Here is a 20,555-nt window from a genome sequence, read left to right on the forward strand (position 1 = left end):
AAGGGTTTGGGGACAGGGAGCATACATCTGAGGAATGCGGAGCATGTAACAGGAAAGGGAACCACAGAGAAACCTTCACACCACATCCAAAATGAACCCCGATGTTGAAATACACACACTCCATCTTCTTAAAGAGACCCAAGCTCTTTAGGGAGCACACTGCTGGCCCTGGGGGTGAGTGACATTGCTGTTTAGTAGCAGCATAGTGCTGGATCTCTGCTTGGCCGTCTGTCAAAAGCTGTGGTCAGGAGGAAGGCCTGTCCACTGGGCAACTAATACCCTTCGCTTATCACCATGAGACATGTGACAGAGACAAGATGACAAATGTAGCCAGTTGGTAGAAACTAGAACCTGGGCTCCAGCACAACCCCAAGCCCCTTTTCCTCCACTTAAGGTTTTTTTAGTCTTAGGAAACTAATGACCATCCAGAAAATATGAAAGAAAGAAGGCAGACCAACAAGCTGAGCCAACAGCATCGTCCTAAGGAAGTAAAATAGTAAAGTTTAGGATCCCTGGGAGACCAGAAGGCCCAGGTGAAAACCATTACTTCACCCCTCAAGGCCTCAGTTTCCTCCCTTTCCAATCAAAATGGTAACCTCCTTACCACATATGCCTCCTCAGAGGACCAATTCGGGCAGTGGTTCCCACTCTGGCTGTACCATCTGGGAGTTTATAAAGCTTCTAAAGTCCAGGTTGTACCCCAGATCAGTTAAACCACAGTTGCTGAGGTGCGACCCAGCCATCGATATTTTTTTTTAAGTTTCTCAAATGAATACAATGTGTGGCCAAGGGTGAAAACCTTATCGTCTCAATTGGCAAAATGTCTATCATATAATGGCAGCAAACTTTCATAAGCATTAGTGTTATTATTACAGTTGTTGGTGGTGCTGGTGGTGCTGGTGGTAGTCAGATGGGCTTTGCCTTAGACCCAGAATCCACATGCAAAATGAGCATAATACCACCAAACTCTGTTCAGGATCTGCAATATTTCATTCTCCGAGCTCATCACACACTCCTCTCTCACATCAAACCTCCCATGCTTCAGCTCTCCCACGCTTTTGCTTCACACCCTGTTCTTTGATCACAGGGATTAATTGCCTGCTTTGTCATGGCCTCTCAGTCTGTAAGCCCCAACACTGGTTTGACTTCCCCATCTACCATTTTAGACCTGGCGACCATTCATTTTAATATCCTCTGAACAGCTCCATGGAATCCTTTGCCTCCTCTGAATTGCCATCCCAAACTCAAGCCATTTTGTACATTTTCTGCTGTTTCTGCCAAGAGCTGCAGAGAAGATCGCAGAGCTGTGTTGACTGGCACCATAACGCCTTCGTAATTCCAACCCCAGCTGGCCCTCACCAACACTCACTCACACCCTCACCTCACTCCAGCCAGCTTCCTTACATGTTTACTGTAATGTCTTCCCTGAATCTTTGTCACCATCAGTTCCCAGTCCCAACTGTCCCGGTCCCTCAGATCTTCAAGGAAAACCAAACTGGCAGCTTCGTGAAGAAAGGAGAGCCATCTGACTGCCTCCAGCTTATAATCTTCCTCATCTAGCTTTCCGTTTCAGAGGGACCAGGGCCATTCCTTCTCCTTTTGAAGGCCACATTGTTTTCTCCTGCTTCTCTCTGTTACGCTATCATATAATGACTTCCTCCTAAAGCTTCAAACTCTCCCTCTCAATGGGGTTTCACCTCAGTCTACTGCAGCCAACAAATATGGTGGATTTCTCCACGTTCTAAAAACAGAAAGGAAATCTCTTTTTTGACAAGATTCCCCTGAAATACCCTATTTCTCTCCCTATGTGCACTTGAAAGACTAATATACGGTTTCAACTTCTCACCTCCCATTAATGCTTCAGACCCCTCAACGCCAGCCTCCACTGGCAACAAGCTACTTAAGCTGCTCTTGCCAAGGTCGTCAACAACTTCCTGAGGGTCAAATGCACCATTGCCTCTTTTTGGACCTCATCTACTTGATTTTCCTCTAGTATCTGACAGTGCTAATCATTGCTTTCTTTCAGATCAGTGCAGCCCAACAAATTCTTATGGCATGTCAACTCTATGTCAGAGTTGTCTACTATCTATGTCAGATCCTGTGCTAGAGGCACTGGGGACATGAGGATGAGCAAAAGAAGAATGGTCCTCGCTTCTCAAAGAGCTCATAGTCTATTCAAGAAAACATATGCATCAACACTTAATTAGGATACACCCTAAATTGCTATCTGGAATTTATTCAACTCTCTTCTCCTTTACTTTTGATAGTACCCACTCCTACTTCCTCAATCTTTGCCCTCAGGCCCTTTCACTGGATTCTCTCCCTCTGTTTGTCAGTTCAGTGTTGACATTTCCAAGGTTCCAGGTTTGGCCCTTCTCTCTTGGTTGCTCTGCCTTCTCTCTCTGGGAAATATCCACTCTCAAGGCCTATACACCATCCATCACCAATGATTTCCAAGTCTGCAACCTCAAACCTGGCTTTATCCCTATATAGTCAGGGTATGGTTGTATTTTTTGTTAGATATCTACATATACTGTCAACTCAAATGAACCAGGACCATATTCTTTGCCATCTTCCCCGAGCCTGTTTCTCCTCCTGAGCCCTCAGCTTACTTTATATCTACCTAGTAGTCAACCTCAGAACTCATTACCAGCTCTTCATCCTTGCTCATCCACACCTCCATCCCACCTGACTGGCCTTCAATGGGCTATCTTTGCTGTTACAAATCCACCTCAATCTCTGCCTGGCCCTTGTGACTGCCATCGCTATAGCTGTCCTGTCATCTCAGCCCTATAATCCCAGCCCTTAAAACGGCAACAACCTGATGACTTAGACCTGTGCCATCCAATATGGTAGCTACTAGCCACATGCCAGTATTTAAATTCAAATTTATTAAATCAAGTAAAAGGGAGAAAAAAAAATCCTCAATCACACTAGTCACATTTCAAGTGCTCAAGAGCCACATGTATTCAACTCATCCACAAACGTCACCTCTTCTTGGAAACTTTCGCAACCCCTTGAAGTATATAAACCGAGGAGCTCTTTTGTTTCTAGCCTCATCCTTGTCTCATTGCACGGTAATTGTTTATGGGGGTATCGCATCCACTCACCTGAGCCCCTCAAGGATGGTGAGTGTTGAATCCATGCCATTTTCGTGTTCTGGGCTTTTATAGTGCCTGATGCATAGTAGACACTCATTTACTCCTATTTCTTTCTCTAAGAGTTAGCTTCACGAGGAGGTCAGCCAGGAAGAAACTATAAGATGCTCATTTCATAATGTGATTCAAAAGCACAAAGGGAAACTCAATCACATGCCCCCTCTTTTCAGGTACTGACTCAAGTGGCTCTCTGAGAATGGGCCCTTCCTTCCTCTACCCACCCTCCCTTCCAAGATCAGGCTCAGTTCTTGTCTTTTAGAACCACAGGGAAACAGTCTGGCAAGAGCCACTGTTGTACCAGCTGATTTAAATTGAAATGTTTTCCCCAGATAAATACGTGCTAAATAATATACCAGCTCTCCAGCCAAAGGGAAGTGACAGGCGCTCTGTAAATAAAGGCACTTAGTTGCTGGTAAAGAGCTGTAAAGTGGTTCTGAGCTGATGTTTGCTGACCAGCAAGAAGCAGCTTCACCTGCTTTATATAATTGTCACTGCAGTCTTGCCTGCTGTATATTAAAACTGCATCTCATAGACCCAACTGTCACATCGGATATACCATCCAGCATGGGGTATGCCACCTTTCTCTGTAATTGTTTTTGACAACCAGCCATCACATCTCAGATCTTTTCAGAAAGCGTCTGGTCCAAAGTCCCTAGGCTGGGTCAGTTCTGACACCATGTGGGCTAGAACAGTGGCACCAAAAGGGAATGTGAATAGAGAAGAGGAAAAAGAGGCTTTGTTAGTCTCAGAGACCAGATAATGCACACTGGCAAGTGTCTGAACCCAAATCTCAACAAAGACTCTACCTCCTCAATGTTAAGGTACGTTTTTCATGTTACATGGTATCATGCTAGAAAAACTTTCCATTGAGATGCATGGATATTTTGGCCCCAGAGCACACACGCTTGCCCTGAGTCCACATTTCTTTCTTGCTGAGTTTTGGAGAAATGGTAATGTAGCTCTCAAGACAAAGCCGAGGATGCAGCTTCATAAGGACTGCAGAATAAATAGTGATGAAAAGTGGGTAGCAGTGGCCAGAAATCTATGTTGCTATCCCTCAGGGGAAGTTAGATTTGCTTCCCAACATGCAAAGAGTAACACGAAATCCATTTTGTACCCTGTAATTCCAATGTACTTGGAGCGTGGTCGTGACAAATACCTAGATGAAGGGTAATTAAAATATCTGAGGCCGATGAGCGTTCCAGCTGGTCAAACAGTTCTCAAGGAGGGACAGTGACAGGGAAACCTAGTTTGTCCCTCCAGCCCCATGGGCTGGGACAAACCCAAGGAGTGGGCTGTGTGATGAGCAGCCCAAGACGAATACAGAGCACTTGCCCGTCAGAGAGAAAGTCACTTCCTGTGCTGATGGCCACCGCTGGACTTTTGGAAGGTCAGAGCGTCCCCAGAGGAGGGTGTTAGAAACCAAGGACAAGAGAAGGGCAGACGGAGTACGAAAACAAGGGGAAATATGGGCTCAGTGTGCCGGTAGCTTTGGCAGTCTCTCGCTGAGAGCAGAACGAAGTGCTTGCTGGCTGCTGGGGGGCACGGGCTCCACACCACTGCTGACCAAGAGTCTGAAAATTGCCACTGGCCATGGGGTACATCCTTGGCCTCCTTTGGTGTGTATGTGTGTGTGTCTGGGGGGTGGGCGTACTAAAGAAGGAGTGCCCTTCTCTTCTTTGTGCAGGAAAAATATGCTCCCGTTCCCTTTCTTCCTTATCTCCCGCCAAAGCCTATTTTCCTTGCTTATGCCTGTCCTAAAACAGTAAAGAAGGCTTTTGAGAATCAGGTATGTGCGGAGGGGAGGGGAAGCCTTTTTATCAGCGTGGCCATCATACAGGATCTGAGAGGCTGGGGTCAGGTTTATGAGAGCTGGAAGGAACACCCATGTCAGACACACACGTAACTCAATCAGGCATTGAGATCCTGATCTACGGACCTTGACAATCACAATTATCGAATTGGGAGGAAACAGACATGCTGGGGAAAGGGAGTATTTTCCGGCCCCTCCTGCTCAGTTCCACCTGCCCCCCACCCCCTGCCCGAAGGGAGCGCTTCTCCTGCTTCCACTTCTCTCCGTTCCCCTTGCTAGCTCCCGCCAGGAGAAGAGGAGCGTCTAACCGGGTTGGTCAGCGTGTTCACTGGACCGGGCTTTGTCAGTGTGCAGAATATTGTGCCTTAAAGCAGTGCACACGAGTCACCTGGGGACCCTGTTAGAATGCAGGTTCTGACCCAGGAGGTTTGGGGTGGGCGTGAGATTCTGCATTTCTAACAAGCTCCCCAGGGGCCGCCCATGCTGGGACGGAGTTGGGAGGACACATGAGGAAGAACAACTACTTAAAGGCAGGGACCAAATGGTGGCTTGCCTCTTCCACCTCCCAGAAGGCCGACTTACTGTCTCCTCATATCCTCTGTCACCTGTGCTCCCTGAGCAGGCAGGACAGAAGGCAGTCTCTGGCTCTCCAGTACATAGCTGGGTAGGTAAGACTCTCTTTTAGAGCCTTGACATGTTGCTATGACCTGAGGCCCAGCTGATCAAGTGGATACCAAGATTTAGATTTGGGGGAGAGGCAGAGGATGGCAGAGTGGAGAGGTGAAAACCAGGCTTCAGACCGTAGCAGTCAGGGTTGCGTCAAGAATAGAAGCCACTCGGGGCGCCTGGGTGGCGCAGTCGGTTAAGCGTCCGACTTCAGCCAGGTCACGATCTCGCGGTCCGGGAGTTCGAGCCCTGCGTCGGGCTCTGGGCTGATGGCTCAGAGCCTGGAGCCTGTTTCCGATTCTGTGTCTCCCTCTCTCTCTGCCCCTCCCCCGTTCATGCTCTGTCTCTCTCTGTCCCAAAAATAAATAAACGTTGGAAAAAAAAAAAATTAAAAAAAAAAAAAAAAAGAATAGAAGCCACTCTATTCCAAGTATAAAGAAAATTAGATGCGGATGCCACCATCGGAAGGGCTGTAGGAACAAAAGTCAAAGAGGCCACCACGAGCCATTGCACTCGCAACACCAAGTTGCAAGCCCCACGGGAGGTACTGTAAATCTCCAGGCAGCTCGAAGAAGGCCACACCACGCCCCTCAGTCCCTAGCAGCAAAGCCAGTGATTCTCAGAAAGCTCCTTTAAAAGCTGCTTTGAACCTCGCATCTGCTCAGGGTCTGGCTGCCGCTGCCTCCAAAGAATCAAGGTCTCTTTGTCTCTTCCAAATTCCAGATCTCGTCCCAGTGCCCAGCTCTCATTGGCAGACTCCAGCCCAGAACTGTGCAGGGCAGAGGATTCTAGGAACTGCCGTTCCCAGCTTTGCTGCACTGTTGAGCAGATGTTGGAAGGAGGTGGTGCTGGTGCTGAGCTGACAAAAGATCCAGCAGCACATGTCTGGGCTGCAAGATGGGGCTGAACTTTATCCCGTCAATAAGGTCGCGCTTCATATCCCAGCAGCTAGAGTTCTTACGGCTGTGCTCCCTCCACCTTTGGTCCTAGAATGATGGGATTCAGGCCCCCACCACGCACCCAATGTCACCCATCCAGCAGACCACTTATGACAACGATCCTGCAGTTCATGGCAAGCCTGCGCAGAAGCAGTCCTACCAAGGCTCAGATTAGTCAGGCTGTTTGTTACAAGGTTTTGCTGTGCTGCCTCTCTGAGACTTCTAGATGACATCTTTACTAGTAGCTATCTGCCCAGGATCCCAGAGAAAATGACAGGGAAGATGGGGGCAGAGCAGAGAAGGTGGATGTACATCATTTCACTCTGGCATGCCTGCTGTAGAGAACGTGGGGGCTGATGAGCATCACCTCTTGCTAAATGACTTTTTGTGTCCCTATAGTCCCCGCTGTCCGGGGGTCACCATCCGTAGGTCAGCGGATAACAAAGTAAAGCTTAACACCCCCATGCAGCTATAACAATGGCAACGCTTAACATAGGTCAATGGCAAAAATATGTACAGCAGAGAAACATTAGGAATTGTTCAGCCAGCATCTTTTCAGTGCCTGACATTTAGCTGGTGACCCGGGTCACAGAGCCACTGTTTGGGAAGACTGAGGGCAGTGGCAATTGAAAGGCTGCTTTCCACTCTGGGAAGGCAGGCTATTCGGAGTGTGGGTGTTCAGGTGTTCTCAAGCCTGCTTCCCGAGATGGTAAGAAGACGCGGCAGATGCCCCTTTGAAAGCCATCACCCGGACCACAGGTTTTACTGCCAGCAGGCTGGTGTGAGCCTCTTTGAATTACTGAGTGAAGGATATCCCTCTTGCCAGCCCCTGTCCCCTGTAGGCACAGCAGAGAAGTATTACAGGCTGTCCTTACCTTGGGAATTAGCCTGCAAGACCCCGATGCTGTCATCAAACTGCATAGATTTGATGTTGAGTGACGCCAAGATGCATTCCTTGTCCTGCAGCGAAGTATCATCAATATTATTCTGATTGGCTGACAGGATAACGCACATGTCACAGAGGTTGATGTTGACGGCCCTTAAATCAGCCCGACTTAATGGCGTACCCTTTGGCATCGAGGAAAGGGAAAAAAAAAAAAAAAGAAGAAGCAAAAGTGAGACCGAGGGACGAGAGGGAAAGAGGGGAAAAAAAAATAAAAACAAATTAAAGATGGAGCCGGAGCTTTGGGAAATTATTTAACAAGTATCTTTTTTATGCCTTGACATTAAGCTGGCCTAACTACATTCAAGGGAATAGGAGCTGTGTGCTAATCTAAAGGGTAGTCGGTGCTGATGGCGGCATTTCAGGCTTGCTCTCCACACTCAATCAAGCCGTTGCTAACAAACGAGGGAGAGGAATAATGCCAGGGTTCTACATCTTCTTCCTGCCTGGAAATTGTCTTGATTTAAGAAACTGTCCTGTGGCAACCTCTGGCTTTCAGAATGTAACGAGGGGGTGGGTTTCAAATGCCTGTTTATTTAATAGCAGGTCACTTCTGTCTCGGGCAAAAACAGCAGCTCTGACTAGAATTTCCAATGCAGCCAAGGGGAAATAGCCAGTGAGCATGGTATGATGAGGTGGGACTGATAGCGCTGCTCAACCTGGAGGACGTGAGAGGGATGGAATTAATGTGCATCTTGTAAAGGGGAGGGGGGAAGAACTTAAGCTTCAAGTCATATAATTTTATTGTAAATTTTCAGCAAGAGAAAAAAAAGCACAAGAAAATCGCCTAATTGACCAACAACAGAGTGATGGTTGAATACACCACTGGACATACATACAAGGAAAGTCTATGCAGCAGGTAAAGAGACCAAAACAGCTCTCCATGTAGGTGTAGCCTGGGCAGGATCTCTAAAATAGTGGGATAAGTGCAAAACAAAAACACAAAAAAACAAGTCCTAGATCATTTAAAAAGTATTATTTCATTTATGTAAAAAGAAACCCACAAAATAAAACTATATATTTATGAATGCACTCGTAAATGCATGTACATTTGGAGAGAAATTTCAGGAAAAATATACACTAAACTAATAACAGTAATTACCTCTAGGGAGGAGAGTAAGATTGGGGGTAAAGGGAAAAGTTTGTTTTTGACTTTACATACTTCTGTCTTGTTTGAATATTTTATAACAAGAACATATTTGTATATTACCAGTGTAATTAAAAATAAATAAGCCAGTAAACAGATTTTTTAAAATCCCGTAACAACAAAAAAGCAGTGGGGAAAAAAAAAACCCAGAACAAGGAGGTAATGACAGAGAGGAAGAGAAGGCAAGCACAGGTAGGAAAGAAGGGTTAATTGTCAGAGGGGAGAGGCATGACCTCCACACGCTCTGTGTCCTCAGGAGGGATCACAGAAGAACTAATCAGGCCATCCATGTCAGGGCTCCCTAGGGGTCATGTGGCATCATTTTGGAGTTCACATACTTGGTCCTTCAGCCTGGATCCAGCTTCTGGTCTGCCTACGTGAAGATTTGAGTTGCCTTCAACTCACTGACCGCGTAGGGAGAGGGTTTGCCAACCCCCATATATCCCCGGATGCCTTCCTCCCATTCTCCCTCCTTCCTGGAGAAGGGGCTTTGGGATGATGGAACTTGGCCGCTCAGATTGAGACCATCAACCCCCTTTGATGCCTCAGTGATAGACATGATTCTGCTCTCAGGCCCCAAAATACTGCTGCAAAGTGGCATTATGGAGCAAGAGGCATTTAGTGCTTTGGGGCTGGGAAGCTACTAATTCCAGCCTCTGGAGCAGTATCTTCTGAGAGGAGAAGAATCCCTCTTTTCCAGGGATCACTTGGTACAAAGTAAGTCTGACCAACTTCCTGAATCATTTCGCCAGCGCATAAGCCTCAATTGCCTACATTCATATTCTTTTAATTTTCACCTTGTAGGGAATCTAGCAGTAATTGTGATATAAGACAATCCCCGCATAGTTGTATACACACGATTTCAAAACTCAAGAAATACTGATGACATATATAGAAACACCATGTTTCTCTGGACTGACTCCATACGTGGGGCACTGTTTAAACAACGAAGTATGTGAAGACATAGAGGAAGGCCCATTTGTACAATATGCTGTGCTTGAGTGTGTTAAATTTCGGAGGGTTTAAAAAAGGACCAGCAAATATGAGAGCTCATTCATATGTAGGCCAACAGGTGAGTGCATGTATACAAGAGCACACAGGAGACACACACATATACACACACAGAATGCACACACACACACACACACACACACACACACACACACCAAACATTACCTATACACCCAACACCCATACATACAGAATGCACACTCGTGTGCATGTGTGCACACGCACATACACATACACATGTGCGTGCACACACACACACACAGCCCAGCAAAATAATAAGCTCTTTACAAAACACTTTTAGACCCAGTCCATGTGTTCCAAGGGACCATGTGTAAAAGCACATGTACAAAAATAATTGTGGAAATACATAATCAAATCTAACATGACTGAAATTAGCAAGGTATATATCTGCTTATGCTCTTCTATGTGTATGACTATTTGTTTTTCTTCAGGCGATTATTTTTAACTACATGTGTTTACTAAATCAGCTTACTAGTTTCCTAAATCTAGAATTGTTTAAAAGTTTAGGAAAAATATATTGATTAATGATCAGGAAATAATTACGTGCCTCCTAGATCATGTATCCTGCATCTTTACACTAAATTGTCGAGTCTGAAACTGTTCCTTTTAGATTTGGGCCCTAGCATATTTTTCAATCAAGAATATCACATGCACATATGTGTGCGTACACACACAAGCCTATGAAAATATTGCTAGGCTTCTACATGAATGGGAGGCAGGGAGTGGCCAGAGGAAGGGCCTGGCCTTCCATACAACAGAAATAAAGAAAGAACTCTGTTAAATCCACTTAGTTAAAAACAGAAAGCAATATGACCAAGATTCACAGAAGCATTAATAATATCATAAATAAAATGCTAAAAATAGTTCCATAAGTAAATTCTGCTATAAGCATCATAATATCTCAAAGCACTAGGTTTTGGGTAGGCAAGACAGAGAGAGAGTGTATAGACATCGATATGGTTAATACATTTGGTATCAGCTAAACTTCATGCTTGATGAGCAGCTGAACTTGGCTGCAAATTCCTTTTAATAAGGTCTCCCAGGGTTTAGATATTCCTAGACAGAGCATAAGGGAAGGGCTGAGTCCTCAGGCCCATAACCGGATGAAGAAGCAGAGGCATGATCAAAGCTACAGCTATTATATCCATCTGGGATTTTCTTTTGTGAATGAAAAGAAGGAAAAAGCATCGATAATGTGACCTTGGACTTACAGGCAATATGGACACTTTGGGGAAGTTATGAAGCGTCTCCCATTCCCGCTTGAGGTACTCAATGGAGCCCACAAACACGATGTGCTTGAGCTCGTGGTAATGAAAGTTGCTGGCACGGAGTGGCATCACCAGGTTCCGGAGGCCAATCAGGGCTGAGCTGACATCACCAAAGATGCAGACCACGACGTGGCCGCTCAGGACGGTCATGGCGGCTTCACTTCGAGTCTGCAACATGGAAAAGCGCACCAGCATTGGAGAAAAGACCTCACAGTGTTTTGGTAAGTATTTAAAAAAACACTTTCATAAAGATAGACATTTGCTGAGTGCTTACTCTGTGTTATTATTTTTATTTCATCAATGTTATGTGTATGCCGCATAAACTTACAATTTGAGTATGTGTGTGTGCATTATACTGGGGTCACAAATATATGTAAACATATACCCACACATAACCTGACCTTCTTTGTCACAAGATTTAAGAAAGTTATACCTTCATACATATGAGCAGGTGGTCTTTCCTGGTGATATTTAGGTGGGGGGAAATATGAGAGAATAGTAATATTTATGTTGTTTAAAAAGAGAAGTCTTAGTTCACATGAAATTTTTGATAAAAGGAGTTGTCTTTGCTGTCTCTCTTGCTGAAATGATATTAAATTGGTCAGATCCTATGCTAGTCTCAGCTTGAGAAGTTTCAGTTTTGAGTTCCAGACTCATCAAAGGGATTTCATACTACGTTATCACATCAACAGGTAGAACATCACATCCTCAGCCAGGGGCTGGCAAATTATGGTTCATAGGCTAAATCTGGTCTACAACCTGCTTTGGTATGGCCATGGCTGGTGAGCCAAGATTGGTTTTTACATTTTAAAATGGTTGCAAAAAAAAAATAAAAATGAAGATTTCATAATATGGGACATTTATATAAAATTTAAATTCCAACAAAATTTTATTGCAACTCAGCCAATCTTACTCATTTAGGTATTGTCTATGGCTGCTTTTACATTGCAATGGCAGAGCTGATTAGCTGTGACATAGAGCATATGGCCAGCAAGACCTAAATTATTTATTATATGATCCTTTGCAGAAAGAGTTTGCTGACCCCTGTCTACTGCTGCCTTGCGTTTTCCAGGGACTGCCTGGAGTGGCCCACCTGTGAAAGTCATCAGACTATTACTTAAGTCACAAGACTATTCCCAAATAACAATTAAAAGGATCTAGAGAAAGGTCAGCCAGAGAAACAAGCCCATGTCTTCTCCCAACCCTAGGTTTGGATCTACAAAGGAGACAAATAAACGAATAAAATCGCTCCAGTGAGAGGAGGACCCCAGCTTCCCACACAAATGGTTAGCCACTGCTGCCCCTTTGCTCACTGTGTTAGTGAAGAGAATAACGCAGGAGGCCAGTTAGTGGGCCTTTCTCTGCTTCTCCTTCTGGTCCAATGCCTCCTATTCTTGCCTTGCTTGCTCCCTCTCCACTCACTGCATGCCTGGATGGTCCCATGTGGCTCACAATGCTTTGGGGGAGGCATATTAATGTCCACTGCACATATCAAACTCTGCTTGATTTAATCCCTAGAATTGACCAGTGTATTGATTGTTTAAATGCCAATATTGCAATTCACGACAATGTCAGGGTTATTACAGTAACCCCCAAGGAGAAGAAGAAGCTAGCTTTCACTCCCTGATCGTTACAATAAAGCAGGGGCTGTCACCATTATCGGTTTCCCTCTGCGATAATACAGTTATACCTAAGACAGGGGCTGTAAGAAATGTCTTATAAATGGTGACCAAGAAGGACCCACTGGGAAGTCACATCCCACATCACCACTTCATGGACAAGACCTGGAGTTAGTTATCTTGGCTGCTTGGAAGTGTGAGTGCCTGGGTACCACCAACAGAGCATCAGTGAGTCTGTAACATGCTGTGATGGGGTTTCTAATTACTTTTAATTGGTCAGGTCACCTGGGAGTCTAGCTCTCTTCAGTGAGCCTCAGGAATACAACCTGGGTTCAGAGTGGGGGCTGGAAATCTGGGGAGTTGAGGAAGTCACTGGGAGGTGAGGAAGGCACCATCTAGCAAAGTGGCTGACCACAGGAGCTTAGCTCTGGGGACCAAAATACCAATCTTTAGATTGGCCACAGTAACATGACCCACAGAATCTTGTCAAGACCCCAGTTCCTGGAGAGTCTGATTTTGCCAGATTTAAGACCCAGTACAGCAACTCACATGCACATCTTGTGCTTCTTACACATCCTTGAAGGCTTAACCCAGTCTGGGCCTTCATTGCCTTAACCCCTTCAAAGCACAATCTGCGTGCAGCCAATAAGACTTCTCTGGCCACTTAGATACATCCTAATCCTTCTCCCCTAGATTTGAATCTTGTGCCTCATAACACAGCTTTAAATATATTGTTCCATGGTTACATTTTACGTCTTCTAATTAAATGATCATTTCCTCAAGATTGAGGCCATTTCATATTTTCTAACCCCCAGAGCAGTTAGTGTCCTGCATCCAGTGGGTACATGCAACCCCAAAGCATCTTCACACAGCTGGCTCTTCTGAGTATGCTCATCTCTGCTCCAGTGTGACTTTGGAGAGGGCTTCTTGGACCACACTAACTAGCACCTCCCAGTCCCTTTCTAGCCCATGGCCCTGCTTGATTGTCTTCATAACACTGTAGCAGTATCTGAAATGTTTTTCTATACTCATCATCTACCTGGAGATCTTCTCTTTGCCCCACTAGAACATCAGCTAGTCAGGGACTGTACCCCCAGCAACAAGAGCAGTGCCTAGCACATAAATGGCCTGTTAAAAACGTTTTGTTAAATGATGTTATTTTTCAGATGACAGGTAGTAGTAACTCACTTTCCTAAACTCTTTCATGCCAGAAGGGAACTCAGTTTGGATGTCAACTAGGCATACGCTCTTCAGGAATATAGGCAAGCCATTAAGACCCCGGATTCCAGATAGAGCACCAAGCCCTTTTACCTGCCACAGATGGGTAGTGCCACTCTGAGTTTTGTTCACCAGGGCAAAAGTGCAGTGAATTCAACAGGATGTAAATCCACAGAGCACCTTTGTGATTAGAACCATTTGCGCTCCTGGTAAATTGGACAATTGCTGTTTGTTGAGAATTCTGACTTTCTGTGCTTTTGTCTGCGACTTTCACACCTCCAAGACAGTCTCTAGCACAACCCTGTATTGGCTCTTAATTGCTTGATTATAATTAAACTGAGAAAACACACACATACACACATTCCAATAAAACGCAGGGAAGTCTAGTGGATTAGAGCACAAAGCCATTCTGAGGGACTCCTTTTCTAAGAAGGGTGGCCACGACATCAGAAATGATAGGATTTTCCCCGCTGACATAAAGAAGCAGGGCACAGTGATCTGCAACGAGAAGGCGAAAAAGAGAAAGAACCCTTCCACCTGACCTTCCTATTAATCCATTTTTCATGGATTAGCAAGACAATGAACTGTAGGGAAGCTGGTGTGGGCATTCAAACCTAAAGCTGTTAACAAGACAAGTCTGGAGAGTAGATGGATTGTTCTCTAGGCTGACATTCTTAGGACAGACCAGAAAAAGCCCACTGCTGCTGCCGAGATGACACAACCACAAAACAGGGCTCTGAGCTCCCACCTCCCCGAGATAGACCCATGCATGGGTCATCGTTGTCATCATCACCAGATGCATTTTGCATCATGCGTTAGGCAGGATCCCAAATACGCAAGGCTATTACCTAGAAGAATGCAAGATGTTATTATAAACAAATAACATTGTTTATTATATTGGTAGCATTCACATTTCCTCATGGCATTTCATAATAATAATGATAATAATAGTAAGTAACTATTGAGTCCCATGTGGGTTTTACTCTTCAGTACAACCCTAGGGGTTAGGGTCAATCTCATCTCACCTTCTTAGATATAAGAGAACTAAGGTGTAAAGAAGCCAAGTAGAGCCACATTCGTAGGGATGACAGTACTTACTGCCTCCCATGATGCCTTTCACACAGCATATGACCATCCCCTATCATGAGGAGCCAATAAATATTCAGAGATTTAGAATTCCATCCTTGGTTCATATTCTGATGAGGGTTCTAGTTGTTTCAATGTGTCCCTAATTTTAATTATCAAAAATAATTAGGACCAGGGACTGTATCTTCCCAACATCCAGTTAGGGAAACCCATTCCTGGCAAATGTAGTTTGGGACAGAAGTGAACGGCATGGATTCTGTGGCCCGTCACTCACCAGGATGACTTTCTCTATCTCCTTGGGTGCGCACCAGTGAAACATGCCAGTAGAATCATACTTCTTCACGTTAGAGTCCATGTTGTCAATCTGATCATTGCCAGGAATTAACAAGGGGTCATGCCTGGGGAGAAAAGGACAAGAAAACCTAAGTGGAAAATGTAATAAATTATAAATGGAAAGTGCCCCCTGAGTTAGATCTCAGAGGAGTTGAAAGATGCACAGGAAGTGGCTGTCACTGAAGGCCATTCTTTTGCTTACAGAACCCATTCTTTGAAAGACAACTACCCCAACTGCCATCGCCACTTGGAAATGCAGGTGACCTTTATCAGCTAATAATTCTACCTTCCCCTCCTGTTCCTATTTCTCTAAAATGGCCTTCACGTCATTCTGTGGATTTAGCCTCCTTTTCATGGATATCCCTCCCTCCTATTCTCATTTTACCAGCTATCCAATCTCCCCAGTGACCGCACGCGTGCACACACACACACACACACACGCACACGCACATGCACACACTCACACCAAAGGGTTGTTATTAGCATTGGCAATGAAGAGGAAGGAATAGGAATAGAGCCTCATGCTGACTGACTGGCATGAGGATGGAAAGCCAATTACTTGCTCTTTCTGACTACAACTTCTGACGTGATGCTCTTCGCAGTAAAAGCTTTAACAGGCTGCACTTTAAATATTTTAGCAATTTGCCCAATCAGATTTTGCTCTCCCCGGCTGAAGCCCTTTAAAGATTCAGCAGCATGTCACTTCAGAGCAGATTGACTACCAAATGCCCACATCTGGAATACATGATTTCAATACCAAACAACACCCTCTCTCTTTGCCGTGACAACTGTATTTGCACTAACGGTCCAATGACGGTCTCCCCCACCCCCACTTCACCTCCCTGTTGCAGCATTCCTTGGATGGGAGCTCACGCTCAGGTGCATCTTAATAAACTTGTCTTGAATTCGCTCTCTTGCCTTGTTTACTGGTGGAAAGGGAAGATGCTGCTCTAGAGACTTCCCCTCCAGTGGGTTGGCAGATCTTCGCCAACAACCTTAGGAATTATAATAAAATCAGGCAGGTCTAACAGGCTTACAGCATAAGAAATATACTCCTACAGCTTGGACTATGTCCATTGTCAGGTTCCATCTGTGATAGTGATTTCATATTCCCATTTGAGGGGAGGCCATTTGGGTTTCTACAACATTGACTGCATATAATTGGGACAATGTTCCAGGAATACCTAGCTCTCATTGCAGGGGAACTATCTTCCCTAAATAACACTGTCGATTTAAGACAGAAAATATAAATAGGTTCAAATTCCAAAAACTTACTATAAAGTGATTTTACCTTTTAAGTTATCTATTTCAAGCATCAAAGGGTAATCTTTATTGAGTTTTCAGTATTTCTCCCTCTGAAATTTCTCTGATGCTTCTCACTTATATATCCACTACACAGAGTGGGACAGGAATGGTCCACATACCTAGAATTAATCTTTCAAGATACCTGTTGTGATTCCCCTCCCTTTAATATTCCTTCCACCCCCACTCAAGATGGGAAAATTCTCGCTGCATTTATTTATTCCTGAGAATTTGCTTTTAGGCTATACCAAATGACAAATACCCTGTGAGGCAATCCTGCAAAGTTACCTTCAACAAACATGCTGGATTACTATAGGAACTGTCATATCTAATCTTCAAAGGGGAAAAACACTCCACCTTGGAATAGCGTCTCAGTAGCTGAACTGTTGGGAGGTCTTAAGGTGTTGTAAACTACCAGGCCACCTTTCAAATACTGAACTCGGTCAAAACTGCTAAAATAAAATGGCAGTTTCTCTTAAGAACTGGTCACAGATCAGGGAAAGAGCAACTTTTGATTTTTTTTATCCTCGAAGAATCTTCAATAGTTGTTGTAGATACCATCTGGGATAGGTAGGTGGATAGAAACCACCAAGAGAAGAGATTTAAGAAAATGAACAGAATGAACTCTTCCCAGCCCTAGAAGAACATATTTTGCAAGAGGATCTTTTTTTTTTTTTAATTTTTTTTTTTTCCTTCAACGTTTTTATTTATTTTTGGGACAGAGAGAGACAGAGCATGAATGGGGGAGGGGCAGAAAGAGAGGGAGACACAGAATTGGAAACAGGCTCCAGGCTCCGAGCCATCAGCCCAGAGCCCGACGCGGGGCTCGAACTCACGGACTGCGAGATCGTGACCTGGCTGAAGTCGGACGCTTAACCGACTGCGCCACCCAGGCGCCCCGAAGAGGATCTTAATAAATTTACCTCAGAGAAATAGAGCCAGGTTCAAATTCTCTTGCCCAATTTATTGGTTAGAGAGGAAGTATTATCTCAAGAAGGTCTGAGTACTGCCCCTAATGCATTCAGGATTTAAAAGACAGCCAGGAGAATATTTACATAAAATCTGCAAGCAAGCAAATGATATAGCAAGCTGGCCAAAATTCCTTCTAGAAAATATGTGTCTTGGGTGGAAGAACATACATTTGGGTTCCCTACCTTTTTGGGAAAGAATCATTCTTTGGTCACAAAGGCCTCCAACTTTCATCTTAGAAAAGTAAATAAACAAGGCTGATGATCAGTCGTCCCTCAATAAGAAGAAAAAAGACAGCCTTTTGTTTTCTTTTTATTTTTTCTGAACATTTATTCATTTTTGAGAGTGAGAGTGACAGAGCATGAGCGGGGGAGGGGCAGAGAGAGAGGGAGACACAGAATCCAAAGCAGGCTCCAGGCTCTGAGGTGTCAGCACAGAGCCTGACACGGGGCTCGAACTCTCGGGCTGTGAGATCAAGACCTGAGCTGAAGTCGAACACTTAACCTACTGAGCCAACCAGGCGCCCCAAAAAGATAGTTTTTTAATGTCAATCCTCATTAAACTGGGGCTGGGATTTGGAGGAAGCAGGTATAATTTCTTTTCAAAAAGAAATCCTATTTATTCTTGAAATAGAGTTGATATACAATTTTATATTAGTTTCAGGTGCAGTTTGACACTAGGGTTGTGAATCATGATTGGCACTGGAATATCTAGAAGCATCAGAGAAGTCTCAGTGGTATGCCTTGTTGCAGTAGGTACTCCCTACATACCTCTCACCCTGGCCTGGACAACTTAAATGTATGATCCAAGATATTCCTCAAAAAGTTTTATCTGAAGAACATTAAAAATCTCCTCAAACAAAGATATTTTCCTTTCTGACCAGCAGGGTACCTGGAATTCAAACTTTGATTTCTTAAATCGTCAAACAGCCAATAAACATAAATTTTCTATTTTGATTCATGAATGGGAGATATCCTAATGATGAAGACACAGTCCCTAGTCAAAAGGAGGGTCATAATACAGCAAGAAAGAGAAAATGTCAATCAATAGTTGTGATACACCGTGATGAGTGTCATATCATGCAAGGTGGTATGATAATACCAAGAAAGAAACTGTTAATTGCCTGGTATTTGAGAAACATTAAGGAAGGCTTCCCAGAGAAGGTAACATTTTATCTGAGCCCTGAAAGGTGAGGAGCAATCTAAGCATATTTTAGTGTTGATCCACTAGCAGCCATTAGAACCTGCTCAGAGAACTGAGGCCCAAATGAGCCCACACATGGCACCCCCAACCACGGTTGAAGATGTTGGCTGTGGTATTGGCCCAACCTGAGGTATAGAAGACTCAGGCCAGGCACATTAGCTGCCTTTTTTTTTAAATTTTTTAAAAATGTTTTATTTATTCTTGAGAGAGAGAGAGACAGAGATGAGCGGGTGAGGGGCACAGTGAGAGAGGGACACAGAATCCGAAGCAGGCTCCAGGCTCCGAGCTGTCAGCCCAGGACCCGACGTGGGGCTCGAACTCACAAGCTGTGAGATCATGACCTGAGCCGAAGCTGGATGCCCAACTGGCTGAGTCACCCAGGCGCCCCATACAGTAGCTGTCTTCTGATGTGCAACGGTGGTCATCGAGTGGAAGGTGGAATCCACTGATTGTGTACAACTGATTCAGAACATGCGACGAACCATGTGTGGAATTTCAATAGAACAAAAATCAAGTTTCCAAACACAAAGAATGTTATAAAAATGGAAGGTTTAAAAAAAATGACATGAGTTGTGTCCCAAGGCAGTGGATTTCTCATCACTTGAGACATTCCAGAAAAGCTGGGATATAGAGATTTCATTCAAAACATTGGGTGAACCTAGAAGACTCTCAAGGTTTGAAGCATTGTTCTCTCACTGAGGAAGACAAGGCTAGGATTCTGAAATACTTGGCCACTGCTGGACATCAAAAAGCCAGAAGGCACTAAATAACTGAAGAAAGGTTGTTGTTGGAGCAAAGATGAGAGATAGGAAGAATTAAGACTGATCACTCTAGAGTTCCATGAAGGACCATAACTGTTTTTCCATCTGGGAGGAATATGGTTCATTCCAGCAACACGAGCATCCATAACCACTTTGAGCCAGACAGGATAAATTTCTTTACCATGTCTGTTCCTGTAGTAACTTCAAGTGGCTTAGGTTGACTTGAACTCCTGAGAGGTCTCTGACCTAGGTGAACAGTGAAGAGCCAGTTGGCTACAGGAACATGTGCTGCTAAACTGAGATTGATGGAGCTTATATAAACAAAAGAAAGTTCAAGCATTTGCCACTGAGCACAACAACCAACATTGCCATGGTCAGAGGAGGCCCAGGAGAAGACCTGGCAGTTTGCTGTACACAGAAAGGAAGACCACCAGAAACCTCTCTGAACAAAGCATCCCAGCATCACTGATTCACAAAATGATTAAGAGAACCCATTCAAATGTCCTCAGACAATTCCTCAATGACCACTTAGTTGGAATCAAGGGCAATACTAGATATTGTCTTTCCTATCTTAATTATTTTATACATTTCCCCAACTCACAAAGTAATCTCGACTCCCATAAAATGCACCATAATTGATTCAAGGCTCATTTGTCATTTACCACTGAGCCATGTACATGCGTTATTTTAGGATAACAGGAATGCCATGAGGTGAGGTCTGTCTGCTGCAGAGTTGTTAAATGGGCACAATTTTGTCCCCCACAAGGTCTGTACACTGAGTTTACAAAGCCTGTAAACTCTCAGTACCTCAGGATGTCACTATATTGTACAATATGGCCTTTAAATAAGTAATTAAATTAAAGTGAGGTCATTAGGATGGGCCCTAGTTGAATATGGCTGCTTAATTTATAAGAAGAGGAGATTTAGACATGGACATGTGCAGAGGGAAGACATGTGACATGTGAAGATAGTGGTATAAGTCAGACATCTAGAAACCAAGGAGAGAGACCTGGAACAGAGTCTTCCTTCTCCTACTCAGAAGGAACCAACCCTACTGACACCTTGATCTTGCACTTTCAAAATCCAGAACTATGAGAAC

The 20,555-nt window shown here is 44.3% G+C and overlaps 1 protein-coding gene across 39 annotated transcripts in view; it reads right to left on the reverse strand.

Moving 5' to 3' along the window:
• Positions 1-20,555, reverse strand: part of KCNMA1 (potassium calcium-activated channel subfamily M alpha 1) — a 736,361-nt gene that overhangs the window by 62,690 nt on the left and 653,116 nt on the right. For all 39 annotated transcript variants that reach the window (XM_040485497.1, XM_040485500.1, XM_040485499.1 and 36 more), the window contains 3 exons: positions 15,163-15,286; positions 10,909-11,133; positions 7,451-7,643 (listed from right to left, as the gene is read on the reverse strand). In XM_040485497.1, coding sequence (XP_040341431.1) covers positions 7,451-7,643; positions 10,909-11,133; positions 15,163-15,286 — 542 coding nt within the window. The remainder of the gene's footprint in view (positions 1-7,450; positions 7,644-10,908; positions 11,134-15,162; positions 15,287-20,555) is intronic.

The sequence above is a fragment of the Herpailurus yagouaroundi genome, unplaced genomic scaffold, assembly GCF_014898765.1.
Source record: "Herpailurus yagouaroundi ecotype Mexico unplaced genomic scaffold, PumYag 163, whole genome shotgun sequence".
In the NCBI taxonomy this organism is placed as follows: Eukaryota; Metazoa; Chordata; class Mammalia; order Carnivora; family Felidae; genus Herpailurus; species Herpailurus yagouaroundi.